Genomic DNA, 15244 nt, shown 5'->3' on the forward strand with positions numbered 1-15244 from the left:
TTACGTGCAAGTTTATCACATGCAAGTGGGGAGTTGCCTGTACGTGTTTCACCTTAACCTTACAGCCCAAAAGTATCACACGTAAATGAATTTTTAAAAGGTTGATTTATTACATGAAATGACAGTAGCAGAGTATCTGGATGCTGCTTCAGACATCAGAGTTACAGTATAAGCAGTACAGTACATACTGATCAAGAAGTTGCAGTTACTGCAGAATGCTGCAGCATGATTGCTGACAGGAGTGAGGCCTTGTCCACGTATCTGCACTAGTAGCCGATTTGCTTCTGGGTCAAGTTCAAGGTGTTGCTATTAGTATATAAAACCTGACCCTGAGATCACCTTACTGTATAGGTGCCCACTTGACCGATCTGATCAGCAGAATTGGGGCTACTACAGTTTCCACATAGTACCTGTTGCACATTTAGGGGGGGGAATATTTTAGTGTGGCAGGACTTATACCCTGGAACTCCCTGCCTATTGACATCAGGCAGGTGCCTTCATTGCACTCTTTTTGGCACCTGCTAAAACATTCTGTTTAGTCAAGCCTCCCCGGATGTTTCAAAGGTTGATGTGATGAATTTTGATTTGTTTCCATCCACTGTTGCTTTAACTTCTTGTATGTTTTACAGTATTGTTGTAAACTTTTCTGGTGATAATTTTATTTTTTTGTAAACTGCTTTGAGGTTGTTTTTTTTAATTTCCACAATTAGGCAGCATATACATTTTATAAAATAATAAACAAGCAAACAAATACAGTGGTACCTCGGGTTAAGAACTTAATTTGTTCTTCAGGTCTGTTGTTAACCTGAAACTGTTCTTAACCTGAGGTACCACTTTAGCTAATGGGGCCTCCTGCTGCCACCACGCCGCCGGAGCACAATTTCTGTTCTCATCCTGAGGTAAAGTTCTTAACCTGAGGTACTATTTCTGGGTTAGCGGAGTCTGTAACCTGAAGCGTCTGTAACCTGAGGTACCACTGTAAAGCACACATTGAGCTAAAGAGTAAAAGAAGGAGACCTATCAAAAGCCTAAAGAGAGAGTAACTCTGACATTTTTCAGAGACTCGTATGTGAAGTAGAAAAGGGAGGGAAAAGGGTAAACCTGTCCGGAAGTGAAGGAGAGTGTCAAGCTTGTCCTTGAGAATGCAGATTGAAAAGGCGGCACATGTTGAAGCTCTGGGAGCTAACCAACCATGGACAATATGGGGCTTAAATACTATTCTGAGCCCATGTTAGGTTATGGACAAGGGATGAGTGATTTGCATTAACACCTATATTCCTTTGTTCTGTTCTTTCTTTTCCGTTAAGTTCCTGTCTGCTGGTTATTCTGTTTTTCCTTAGTTGGTAACTGAAAGAATACAATCCCAGTGAGAAATTACTAAACTGGTTATCTTTATTTCCTGAGTTCTGAATTTACCTTACTACTGCCTATGTGGAACTCATTCATTTTACAGGAGATGCAAATTAAATTTTGCTCGTGACACCAGATTGCTGTCCTGATCTTTACATAAAATCACAGGAGATCAGGAAGCCTTCCAGAACACAAGAAATTTCACTGAGGGGTATATTTTATATCAAGTTTATGCCAACAATAATGAACCATAGGAAAAGCTCAGATTAGCATGCACCAACTGGCACCTGTCCTGGACCATGAAGCCCCTTGGTCTTTTGAGGGCCTCTTACTTGGTCTTTTGAGGGCGACTGCTCTGATGCCCTCCTGTTGGCAGGGCCAGATTGTGGCTGTGATGCTGTCCACCTCCCTCCAGATGTTCTCGCTGTCTGGATAAATTTGGTCATTGGCATGGGAAAGCGAGCAAGAGTGGTCTGTTTACACACCTTCACGTCCAGCCAGGGCTAAAGTGAATTTTTGACCATCAGCCAAACAACAGCAAAATGGGTTTGCTGAGGCTTGGTGTTGGAGCCAAATTGAAAAAACGAGAAAGGGAAGAGAAGCCACATAATATCCTCCAAAGGATGCACATGTTTGCACATTATTATTATTATTATTATTATTATTATTATTATTATTATACTCTTCTAAGTGCTGGTTTGCCTAGGAAAAGGTAAGGCCTGATGGTCAGGCCTATTATGGATGAGACACTGCTGTTTGTTCCCTGTGGGTTAAGGGAGAGGAAAGGGGGGCGGGTGGAAAAAGAGAAAGGGGGGGGAAGGGGGTGGCTCCACGTACTCCTTGCTCTGTCCCTTGACAGATTACCTCTGAGGGTATGCAACCACCCATACACACACACACACACACACACAGAGAGAGAGAGAGAGAGAGAGAGAGAGAGAGAGAATATTTCAGTTGTACAAGATAAAGTGAAAAAAGAGAAAAAGAAGAAGGAAAGTACGAAGAAAAAGAAGAAGGAAAAAGTGCAATAAAAATACATAGTATAGCAGAATAAATGTAACCAGTTAGACTTTCATGCATATTATATAGGTATATAAGTACAATTATTGTCCTAATACGTATATGATTGTTGATAACCTACAATAGTCTTTGAGATGTTCCTTAATCCATTCCTTATTACGTAACATCTTGTGTTGAGTTTCCTCTCACTGTCCCAGTTCTCCTTGCTAGCTGTAAATACTCTATTAATTTGGCTTGCCATTCAATCTTTGCAGGGATGGTATCACCTTTCCAATTTCTTGCTATTAGAATCCTTGCTGCAGTTGTTGAATACATGAATAATGGTCTATTGAATACATGAATAATGGTCTAATTTTATTCTTGATCTCTGATGTCATGATTCCTAATAAAAATGCCTTGGGTCTTTTAGTGAATGGGATCTTAAACATTTTCTTTAACTCATTATAGATGTGGGTGTCCGCCTTGCCACAGTGTGGTGTCCCATCCTTTTGTGTCATCTGCATCTTTTCTGTCTCTCTCCTTCCAGGGTGACATCCAGCAGCTCTTCGTGGTAGCAGACCACCGAGCAGCCTACGACTATTGTGAGCACTACAGCCCGGATTGTGACACAGCTGTCCCAGATGCGCCGCAGTCCCAGGACCCCAACCCTGATGAATACGTAAGTGGAAAGAGAGGAACGACTGTCACAATGTTGGTGCAAAATCTGGAGGCAGCCTGCTGGCTCAGCAGGGAGACAGAAGATCCATTGCTCCCCATGCAATCCAGAGCAAGGGATGGCAAGGCAACCCCAGTGTAACCCCTTCATGGAAGTGGAGTGATGAGCTGAAACCACCCCTTCCCCAAAAAACACACACCACTTTTCTATGGAGAGGGAGGGATTTGCCTCTGCTTCAGTTTCACATGGGTTTATTCATAAACCCACTCCAGTCTGTTTTGGATACCATTCGACTCAGGGTAGATCCACTGAAATTAATTGAAATTTATTTTAATGGGTCTGCTCAGAGTAAAACTTAGGTGAATACCACCCTAATTTTTTTGCTTTAAATACCTACAAAAATTCTAAGTGGTTAACAAATTGTCTTTTTTTTTTTTTTAACATGGGCTGTGTGTACAAGCAAGTGTAACAGACTTTGTGTAAGCATATACACCATGCATTCAAAGCATATTCTTTCCTGCAAAGAATCCTAGGAATGGTAGTTCACCCTTGCAAAGCTACAGTCTCCAGCACCCTTAGGTAATGGGACCCTGACCATTAGGTCCAGTTGTGGATGACTCTGGGTTGTGGCGCTCATCTCGCTTTACTGGCTGAGGGAGCTGGCATACAGCTTCTGGGTCATGTGGCCAGCATGACTAAGCCGCTTCTGGCAAACCAGAGCAGCGCATGGAAACGCCGTTTACCTTCCCGCTATAAAGTGGTCCCTATTTATCTACTTGCACGTTGATGTGCTTTTGAACTGCTAGGTTGGCAGGAGCAGGGACCGAGCAACGGGAGCTCACCCTGTTGTGGGGATTCGAACCGCCAACATTCTGATTGGCAAGCCCTAGGCTCAGTGGTTTAGACCACAGCGCCACCCGCGTCCCTTAAACTACAGCTGTTACTACTACTACTAATGCTACTGTGTGGGGTGAGCTTTAAATGTATGGTGGGTATGCAGCCTAAGCTATAGCAAAAGAAAATAAAAAATGGAAAAAGCATTAATGGGCAGGAGCCTTGGCTTTTAACTGCAATGAGCAGACTGTTCCATGGAGTCTACACTCACACAAGATTCCATTGACTAACACATCCACTCCCAAACAAGGCTCTGCTTCAGCCATCTCTATTTCATTTGCAGATATTTAGGTTAGAAGAGCCCTTCTAGATCAGTCCCATTAAAGTCCACCATCCTGTTCTCACAGTGGCCAACCAAATGCCCCAAATAGGAAGCCCACAGGCAGGACCTGAACCCAATAGAGCACCCCCCCCCTTGTGATTCCCAGGAACTGGTAATTAAAGGCACATTGTATCTGACTTGTATCTGAACTTGACCACTGTGGTTAGTAGATGTTGATAGCCTTTTCCTCTCCAGATGTTCGTCTAATCCATCACTTTAAAGCCATCCAGGTTGGTGGCCATCACTATAGCTTGTGGGTAACAAATCCCATAACTTAACTCTGTGCTGTGCGAAGAGGTTCCTCCTTTTGCCTCTTCTGATCCTGACTCAGTGAAACTGTGGATGGTGGTGACAATGCCTCACAGCCTCGCCATGTTCTAGCTGCTGTGCTTTCTGCCTTGTAGTACCCAGATGGAGATGGGAACCTCGAAGTGGAAGGAGAAACTTACTACTACGAATATCCCTACTATGAGGACACAGATGACACAGGCAAAGTGGTACCACCTACGACCCCAACTACAGATACCGAAGAAGTGGCACGGGAAACGGCTGAAACCACTGAGGTATGGAACAGGGGGCCACAGCTGGATTGGTGAGCTGGTTCCTATCCAACCCCCTCCCCCTATTTTCAGATGCTGCACACATGGCATAGAAACATAGGCCATGTTTGAAGAAGCTTTCCCTGTGGCGTAGGGTGTAGAGATGCTATTGGTTCTCCCAGAGTGGCTTCTGTAAGCCCTGGTATTAAGATACTCTTTGAAATAACAATTTAATTCATAAGGGACACAGATGTCATCTATTTTTACTCTTTTGACATGTTGCCGCACTAAGCCAATGGTGTAGGGGTGAAATATCCTAGCCTTTATAAATCCTAAAGTGGGGTGTCCAGTAAGTAGCAGTGCCCCCTCTGAGATCAGGTAACAGGGCACTGCAGAAGGTCATGCCTGGGCTCAGGCAGATGTTTCCTCATGGTTATTATGTGATATTGATACACAGAACTGGATGGCTCTCATTCTGGGGTGCCAACCCAATCCAATGTGCAAAGGTTTTAGTATTATTCCTGGAACGGTACCTCCTGATTTGCCCCTTGTGCATTTACACAGGCTCTGGTGGCTTTTCACAGAATGTAGGTTAAATGCTCTGCAGGTGATGGGGGCATTATAGGACTCAGAACGGCATATATAAATATTTCACGGCCATCTGCTTTAAAGAGGAGAGCATGGTACAATTCTTAACAGAGTATACCTTGTGTTAGGAGAGCTTGAAGCTTGGGTGAATTAGATTGGAATAATCACTTACAGTTTCTGGAGTTCAAAGGGTTTATTTATATAGGAATATATTTACAAGATGAGTGTAGATGAGAAAGAGAAAATAGCAGGGATCTTTCTCAACTAGTCATATAGAACCGTCACATTTGTTAAACAGGATTCAGAGAAGTGAGAGCCATTGATTGCATCTAAAGATCACACTGAATAAAATGGATTTGTTGTTCTGATTTTGTGGGGGAAGTTTTGTGAACGAGTCTTTTATGACAATGTACTTACTTTGATGCTTACTTTTTTGCTTTGTGATTTGTCTATTAATATGATGTGCGTGTGGCTTGGTTGGCCAGAAATCAATAAACTATTCCTTTTCATATTTTAAATATCTGTTTAATTAATTAGGGGGCACAGGTATCAGCCAGTTTGATTCGTCTGACATGCTGCGGTGCTAACAGTGTAGACGGGCACGTGTCTCCTAGCTTGTGTGCATCCTAAGAAAGGGTATCCTAAATATCAGGTAACTGTGGCCTCTTCTTCTTTTTGTGGAAACAGGAACTTGTCCCTCCATCTACAGCATCCCCACCCATTGTGGAGAGAACTCAAGAGGAGACCACGGTGAAAGAAAGGGTAGAGGATCCACTGGTGGATGAATATAATTATGGAACCATAATTGATGAATATTACACTCCACTCCCTGATGAAGATATCAGCTATGATGACCTTGATAAGCTCCCAGAGGGCGGCGTCGAGGTGGAGGTCCCCACCAGCACAGTGATCACCCTCAACGGAACCAATGTAATTATTTGTGGCCTCAAAACTATGATCCATGTTCTGGCTCAGTCTGTAGCCCAGGCATTTTGGGTTGTTAACCCAATCAAGTTCTACCCAGAGTAAACCCACTAGAATTAACAGGCCTGATTTTGTTATAAGGAGAACCTGCTAGATCAGGCCATTGGCCCATCTAGTCCAACATCCTGTTCTCACAGTTGCCAGCCAGATGCCTCAATGGGAAACACACAAGCAGGGCCTGAGCACAAGATCAGCACCCTCTCTTGTGGTTTCCAGCAACTGGTGCTCAGAAGCATTACCATGGAGGCAGAGCATAGCCATCATGGCTTGTAGTTGTTGAGGCCAGTCAGTTTCAGATGGGTCTACTCTGTGTAGGACTAACATTGGCTATTCCCACATTCTTGAACTGCCTCATGGGTTCTGAAGTTGTCTTTAAGTTGCATTTTAGAAAGTTGATGGCTGATGGTGGATCCTAGTAAATTGGTGATTATGCTAAGGACCACTGCTCTTTTGCAGGGGAACATTATGCATACCTGGATCAACACAGCTGCCTGCATTTTCAAACCTTGGAGGTGCAGCTGTGCTGCTTGAGTGGGGTGGGATGTCCTCGTGATGAGTTCCTGCTTTTCAGATTTTACAGTGAGAGTATTCAGTTGGGTGTCTGTTCATGTGGGGCAGCAGTAAGGCCTAACCTACAATAAATCCATAATTTAGTGTGGCAGCACCTACACTTTGGAGCTGTCTTCCCTTGACATCAGGCAGGTGTCTTTGCTGTACTCTTTTTGGCACCTGCTAAAAATATTTTTGTTTGGGCAAACCTTTTCAGACATGGGAAATGCTGACAGCTGTTTTAATCTAGCGTTTAGCTTTCCATTGACTTTAATTATTTTTTTGAAAGTTTTAAATAGTCATTATTCTATTCTTTGCATAAACTGCTTTAAGGTTGTTATGAATTTTGGGAAATTAATGAATCATAGAACTGTAGAGTTGGAAGAGAACTCAAAGGCCATCTAGCCCAACTCCCTGAAATGCAGGAATCACAGCTAAAATGTGCCACCACCCCCCAAACTTATGTTCTAGAATCCTCTGCAACCAGCAACGGCTTTGGTATGCAGAAGCTTTTATTGGAATGGTCCACTGATGGTAGGAAACCTGGAAATCCCTCTGGCTTGGAGGAAAAGGTCTTAGCGCCTCCTGTTTTCTGTTCTCTTCCACTTAGGATGCAGAACAAGGGCGTGAAGGAGGAGAAGACCCCAACAAGGACTTCACGGAGGAGACCCTCACAGAGTATGAAGATGGGTACTATTACGGCAACTATGACCGGACAGACTCTCCAGACATTGGACCCGGCATGCCTGCTAACCAGGACACGATTTATGAAGGGGTAAGGGAAGACCTGGTTCCTTGAGAAACGAGGAGACTGGACTTCACAGTCCATGCTGTGTGGAGGTGAAGCCAGAGCCTTGAATTAGTGCAGTGGTTCTGAAGATGAGCAGTTGTGTCCCCTGGGGAGACAGTGGGATTGCAGTGGGACTAAGAGGCAGGTGGATTCTTCCAGGTGGGTTCTTCCAGGAGGCTGGATTGCTTATTTACAATTGACTGGGCTAGAGTCTGGAGCAAAACACTTTCCTCGCTTCGTATTATGGTGGCCTAAGGTAAAGGTAAAGGTACCCCTGCCCGTACGGGCCAGTCTTGACAGACTCTAGGGTTGTGCGCCCATCTCACTCAAGAGGCTGGGGGCCAGCGCTGTCCGGAGACACTTCCGGGTCACGTGGCCAGCGTGACATCGCTGCTCTGGCAAGCCAGAACCACACACGGAAACGCCGTTTACCTTCCTGCTAGTAAGCGGTCCCTATTTATCTACTTGCACCCAGGGGTGCTTTCGAACTGCTAGGTTGGCAGGCACTGGGACTGAACAATGGGAGCGCACCCCGCTGCGGGGATTCGAACCGCCGACCTTTCGATCGGCAAGCCCTAGGCGCTGAGGCTTTTACCCACAGCGCCACCCGCGTTCAAATTATGGTGGCCTAGTAAGCTGTTAAATACTGAGATAGGTAGATAAAATATTTTCTTTCTGAGTTATTTTTCTAAAAGGATTTGTTTAAAAAATATGTAGATGTCAGAGTCTCATCAGACAGATGAGATGTTCTGCTTCTGCAACACTCTGCTTGGTGGTAATGAATGTAGCCAATGAAGTAGAGCAATGCTCATTGTTCAGTGAGTTCTTGCTTTTGTTTCCTGTGTCTGCTGCAGATTGGTGGGCCACGAGGTGAAAAGGGACAGAAAGGGGAGCCAGCCATAATTGAACCGGTAAGAGCTGTCGCTTTGCCTTTGCCTTGCAGCTGGAGAATCCATGTGGAAATTGTGCAATGATAACATTTAAAAATCGATCAATTTATCAAACCAGGGTAAGGGTGGGGAAACCTCAAGCCTGCAGGTCAAATGTGGCCCTCTGGGCTGCTCTGTCTGGCTCTCAGGACAGACAGCCTCAACCCACAGTCCCCTTGAGTGTTTTTGCCTATTTGGAATATGTCCTTGAGCTGTGATAATGTCTCTTGCTAGCCAGGATGGAAATGTGTTTGTGTATTTGGCCCTGCCCACACCTGTTGCTCCACCTTCTTTTTTTGCTTCTGGCCCCATCCACCACTAGGGTTGCCATATTTCAAACAGTGAAAATCTGGACAGAAAAGTTGTGAGCTTCCTCTTTCTCTTTTTAGTTTTGCCCAAAGTTGTTGAGCTTTTTTTTTTGGGCAAAATCGCAAAAAACCCCACAACCCACCAAATTTTTGAGCTATTTTTATTGAATAAGTGCAAAAATGGCACTGCCGACATGGGCAGCCATACGGCTGGATTTTCCCAGACATTTCCCCAATGTTCACCCGGACACTGCTGTCGACTGCAGTATTCCGGACATATGCACCATTGACTTATGACCCCTGGAAGGCTGCTCTGAGTAGAACAAGGCCCATGGACTGCTGAAGTTCTCAACCGCTGAAATAGTTGCAAGAGGTTCTCCAGTAACAAGAAGGGATAACTACAAAGTGATCTGTTCTGCATTTCTGTAGTTTGGTGGCAGGGTGGAAGTCTATCCTATCTTTCTGTCTTCTCCTTTCCCAGCCTCCAAAAGTTCTCTGCCCAAGAATATAGAAATAAGAATATAATGGCCCATCTAGTCCAGCATCTTCTTATCACAGTGGCCAACCAGATGCCCAGTAGAAAGTCCTCAAAGCAGGTGCAGCCCACAAGAGCCCTCTCCCTGCCTGCAGTTTCCAGCAGCTGGTATTCAGCATTGCTTCCTCTGACCATGGAGGCAGAGCGTAGTGACCCTGGCTAGTGGCCATTAATAGCCCTCTCCTCCTCCATGAATTTGTCTCATCCTCTTTTAAAGCCATACAATCTGGTCATCATCCCTGCCTCCTTTGGGAGAGAGCGCTACAGTTAAATTATGTGCTATGTGAAGAAGGCCTTTGTTTTATCCATCATCTTCCAACACCCAGCTTCATTTGGATGTCCACATCTAGTGCTATGAGACAGGAAGGAAACTTTCTTCATGCCTTGCATAATATTATAAACTTCTATCATGTTGCCTCTTACTTACATTTTCTCTAAGCTAAAAAATCCCAAACGCTGAAACTGTTCCTTACAGGGGAGTCACTCTGACCTCCTTGATCATTTTCGTTGCAATTCTGGTTGCCACAACATCTGGCTGCTGTCACCACTGTACATCTCCATATTGGATCTGACCTAGGTTCTGGACAACAGAGGCAGGAATGAAGTTGCAGAGTGCTTAGTGCTGAATAACTTCAGGCTGCAATTTGCAGATCACAATTTGGAGATCCTCCCTTAAGGTTAAAAAAAAAATTCCTGCAAGGAGAAGTCTAGAAGAAAAAATCCCTGCAAGAGGAAAACTAATACAGTGGGAGGGAGTGGACTGAGCCAGATCCTTTCTCTCTGATGTTGAGGTTCCTGTCTTTTTTTAATTTGCACAGCATTGTTTATATAGGGGGACATGACAAAACAATGCCATCTGTTACATGCAATCTCAGGTCTCATTAAACCAATTCATAGAGGGGAAGGCCATCAATGACTACTAACCACAATGGCTACATTCTACCACTGCGGTTGGAGGCAGTCAACGCAGCTTCTGAATACCAGTTGCTGGAAGCTGCAGGAGAAGAGCTGCTTTTGCACTCAGGTCCTGCTTGCGGGTTTCCCCTGTTGGCATCTGGTTAGCCGCTGTGAGAACAGGATGCTGGACTAGGTGGGCTCCCTTTGGCCTGATCCAGCAGGCTCTTCTTATGTTCCTCAGCCCAGCTGCTTCCACACCCTTTCAACAGCTATGCCTTCTCTATTCCGTAAAAAGAAAAAAAGCAACTCTGTTTTTCCAGCTCAGTCCTCCCCATCTAACATTTTCTGTACACTAGCGACCTAATTAACCCAGTTTTTTTCCTGGCAGACCAGCCAAAGTAACAGCAACCTTGTCTGACTTGCAAAGTTGAAAGGTCTCCGTTTGCTGCTTCTCCCTGATGATTTCCCTACAAGGGGAAATGAAGTCAGAACCAACTCCTCCTCTTAACTGTTTTCTAGCTGCCTCCCATTCTTCCCTCACCCCTGTCTCTGAGGGAGCTTGCAGCTGAAACACTAGTGGGCAAAAGAGAAAAATCAGAGATGCCCTCAGCATGGAGGGGGATCTGCTGAAAACGGTTGCATAAGAATTTGGCAGCTCTGAGCAGGGTTTGAAAATGCCAGACCACCGAGAGGCTGCTAGAATGTAAACAAGACCAAATGCTTGTATTTTCTCTCTCTCTCCACTGTCCAAAAAAAGAAACATTCTGGAGCTTTTTGCTTCTTTTTTTTTAATGCACTCCTTATCAGGCTTAGATGCATTCCAAGCTAGGCTCGCTGGATGCCTTCCCCCTCCCCTCTTCAACTCCACAGAGGCCCTGCAAGTCACTACATAATAAATTTACTTGAAGTTGAGGCCTTGGGTTTTTTTTTTTGGATGGGTGGGGGTTGCATTTCAGCTGCTTACTGTACTTTTCAGAATGGCCACTGTGTGTGCCAGTTTTCTTGAGCTCAATGTGCAGCAAGATATTGGAGCCCTGTCATTTTTGCAGTGCATAAGGGGGTTAAAAGCAGCTGCTGCTGCAGAAGAAGAAGAACATAAGAAAAATAAGAAGAGATGAGTTGCTGGATTAAGCACCTAGTCCACCATCCTGTTCCTACAGTGGCCAGCCAGATGCCCCAAATGGGAAGCCCCCAGGCAGGATCTGAGCAGAACAGCAACTCTTCCCTCTTACAGTTTTCAGCATCTAGGACTCAGAAGCGATTCTGCCTCCAGCTGTGGAAGCAGAGCATAGCCATTGTGGCTAGTAGCCATGGATAGCCCTGACCTCAATGCATTTGTCTAATCCTCTTTGAAAGCCATCCAAGCTAGCGACTATCACAGCCTCCTGCAGGAGGGAGTTCCACAGTTTAACTATGCACTGCATGAGTAACTCTTTCATCTGTCCTGAATCTTCCAACATTCAGCTGCACTGGATGACTACAAGTTCTACTGCTATGAGAGAGGGAGAGAAACTCTTCTCTATCTACTTTCTCCACACCATGCAGTTTTGTACAGTTTTATATTACTCACCTTTTGTCTAAGCTAAAGTGTCTCAACTACTGCACCCTTTCCTCATAGGGGAGTTGCTCCATCCCCTTGATCGTTTGGGTCGCCCTTTTCTGAGCCTGTTCTAACTCTATTATTCAAAATATGCAATTTTGTACTATTGCAGAATTCAGTTTTTAGACTACAGAATTTTTTATTTTTTTAAAAAAAACAAGTTTAGATTCCCCACTGGCCTGTTTGTTAACTGTATTGCAATCTCTTTCTCTGTTTCAGGGGATGCTCATTGAGGGCCCATCTGGGCCAGAAGGACCAGCGGTGAGTTGCAAAATATGACCTATATATTCTGTGCTTTCCCCCTATTTTCTCTCACTTAGCACAACCTTGTTTCTTTGTGTGCCTTTTGACTGCTGCCTGAGTGCAGCTGTTCTCTGGGTTCAATTACTTCCATATGATGGGCATGGTTCTGCAAGCCTTGTGAGGTCAATTTGACCATGCTAAAGTAAACACATCCTTCTCATACTTTTCCTGTTCAGTGTGTGCACGCTCTCTCTCTCTCTCTCTCTCTCACACACACACACGCACACACACTTCCTTTTGTCTTGCAGCTAATTTTCCTTCTTTTTTTCTTCCACATCAGGGTCTTCCAGGTCCTCCAGGTACGACTGGTCCAATGGGTCAAGTTGGAGATCCTGGCGAAAGGGTGAGTTATCTTGCAAATTCCCGATGCTCAGAGCACAGGGAGTGAGCCCTAGTACAAAATTCTGCTGCTGTCTTTCTGCAAATAATTTTTCTGCCTTGATCTGAAATCACCACTAACCACACCTCTGACATTGATGGGGCCCAGAAGATGTTCTTTCTCAAGGATCAAGGTGACTGGGCAGGTTCACATAGGGAGACAGGTAGTTTGGGCCCAATTTCTCCATCTGAAGTTGTTCCCTAAGGAGATTCTGGCTGAAGCTGAATCAGAAGTAAATGTTCAAAAGTTGAGTTGAAATATGTTAGCATAAATCACGCTGGATGACATTCTAAGCAAATTTGGTTCACACCGAAATTGGATTTCATGGGAAATGGCGGTTTCCTTTGCTGGCCTGCCAGAGCAAACTCAACAAAACTTCTTTGTTATTATTATTACTATCCAGTGTCCAGATCTTACTTGGACCACAACAATTGACACGGGTTTCTGTTGCAATAAGATGCTTGCATTTGTAAGATAATGTATTTTGGTTTTTTAAAAAAGCATGCTTAAATTGAGTTTTTGAACATAAGGAGAGCATGCTGGATCAGGCCCATGGCCCATCTAGTCCAGCAGCCTGTTCTCACAATGGTTGGACAGTTGCCTGTGAGAAAACAGCAAGCAGGACCTGAGCACAAGAGCCCTCTCCCATTCACATGGTTTTCAGCAACTGCTATTCAGAAACATTACTACCTCCAACTGTGGAGGGCACAGCATAACCACCCTGGCTAGTTGCCATCATAGCCCTCTCCTCCTCCATGAATTCGTCCAATCTTCTTTGAAAGCCATCCAATTAGTGGCTGTCACTTCCTCCTTGTACCCTGGATGCCATGTAGTTGCAGGGAGAAGGCTCCCTATGTGATTCTGACAATGGCCAGCAGGAGGAGCTCCAGTATGCAATCTGTTTCTTCCAAAAGGATCCTCCCCACCACTGCCATTGGTGTAATAATCTGGGATAAATTTTCTGCTCAGTTTGGATTATTTCCTGGGCTGGCAATTGTTTCCGCTTGAAGTTCAAAAGCAACTCTGGATGCCTTTCTTATGACACCTACTCTAAGCCCATGTGACATGGTTTTAGAGCTCTTCTTCAATAAACAATGCAGATTAATCTGCAGGCAGCAGTTAATATACCATGTTATATTGTGTGCGCGTAGTTATATGCAACTTGCAATGCACAACACACAAACACACATTTCAGGTTGTACCTAGGGAGGTAAGATGGTAAAGAGGAGACTGATAGGAGTTACAATTTGTTGTTGTTGTTGTCTAGTCGTTTAGTCGTGCCCAACTCTTCATGACCCCATGGACTAAGAGCACGCCAGGCACTCCTGTCTTCCACAGTTTGGTCTCCCGCAGTTTGGTCAAACTCATGTTGGTAGCTTTGAGAACACTATCCAACCATCTCATCCTCTGTCATCCCCTTCTCCTTGTGCCCGCAATCTTTCCCAGGGAGTCTTCTCTTCTCATGAGGTGGCCAAAGTATTGGAGCCTCAGCTTCAGGATCTGTCCTTCCAGTGAGCACTCAGGGCTGATTTCCTTAAGAATGGAGAGGTCTGATCTTCTTGCAGTCCATGGGACTCTTAAGAGTCTTCTCTAGCACCATAATTCAAAAACATCAATTCTTCAGCGATCAGCCTTCTTTATGGTCCAGCTCTCACTTCCATACATCACTACTGGGAAAACATAGCTTTAACTATATGGACCTTTGTTGGCAAGGTAATGTCTCTGCTTTTTAAGATGCTGTCTAGGTTTGTCATTGCTTTTCTCCCAAGAAGCAGGCGTCTTTTAAATTCGTGACTGCTGTCACCATCTGCAGTGATCATGGAACCCAAGAAAGTAAAATCTCTCACTGCCTCCATTTCTTCCCCTTCTATTTGCCAGGAGGTGATGGGACCAGTGGCCATGATCTAAGTTTTTTTTTTATGTTGAGCTTCAGACCATATTCTGTGCTCTCGTCTTTCACCCTCATTAAGAGGTTCTTTAATTCCTCCTCACAATACAATACCCATCTCCAAATATCCCAAGGGCTTTCCCATGGAAGATGGAGCAAGCTTGTTTTCTCCTGCTCTGGTGGGTAGGACCCAAACCAATAGCTTTGAGTTACAAGAGAGGAGATTCCTACCAAACACCAGGAATCATTTTCTGACAGTAAGAGCTGTCTGACAGTGGAATGGACTCCTTTTGAAGATTGTGGACTCTCCTTCATTTGGAGGTTTTTAAGCTGAGGCTGGATGGAGATGCTTTAGTTGAGATCCCTGCAGTTCGGGGGTTTGGGCTAGATTACCTTTGGTGTCCCTTCCAACTCTTTCAGTTCTATGATTCTGCTATGATTGGAGATATAAGAAGGCCTCGTTTTTTATCCCAATTGCATTTGTTGCACGAAGCACTATTTCTCTTCCACTGCAGTTTGTTTCCCACGAAAACCAAACAACGGTTATTCATCTCGCTGTCCAGTGTGACAAAATCACGGCACATTCCTAGTTCCTCTGGGCACAGTGGTGGAGGAAGCTGCTCGGGTGCCTGGGGCAGTGCAGCCAGGGGTGGAGAGAGCCCCCCACAGGGGTGAGGTGCACTTCAGGGTCTCCGGGGTCTGCCTGCCTCCTCC

At 44.8% G+C, this 15244-nt stretch overlaps 1 protein-coding gene across 2 annotated transcripts in view; it reads left to right on the forward strand.

Annotated features, from left to right (window-relative positions):
- Nucleotides 1–15244, forward strand: part of COL5A1 (collagen type V alpha 1 chain) — a 183415-nt gene that overhangs the window by 70401 nt on the left and 97770 nt on the right. For both annotated transcript variants that reach the window (XM_077922414.1, XM_028715816.2), the window contains exons 5-11: nucleotides 2897–3028; nucleotides 4646–4804; nucleotides 6056–6298; nucleotides 7512–7676; nucleotides 8546–8602; nucleotides 12180–12221; nucleotides 12544–12606. In XM_077922414.1, coding sequence (XP_077778540.1) covers nucleotides 2897–3028; nucleotides 4646–4804; nucleotides 6056–6298; nucleotides 7512–7676; nucleotides 8546–8602; nucleotides 12180–12221; nucleotides 12544–12606 — 861 coding nt within the window. The remainder of the gene's footprint in view (nucleotides 1–2896; nucleotides 3029–4645; nucleotides 4805–6055; nucleotides 6299–7511; nucleotides 7677–8545; nucleotides 8603–12179; nucleotides 12222–12543; nucleotides 12607–15244) is intronic.

This window comes from Podarcis muralis, chromosome Z (assembly GCF_964188315.1).
Source record: "Podarcis muralis chromosome Z, rPodMur119.hap1.1, whole genome shotgun sequence".
Classification (NCBI taxonomy): Eukaryota; Metazoa; Chordata; class Lepidosauria; order Squamata; family Lacertidae; genus Podarcis; species Podarcis muralis.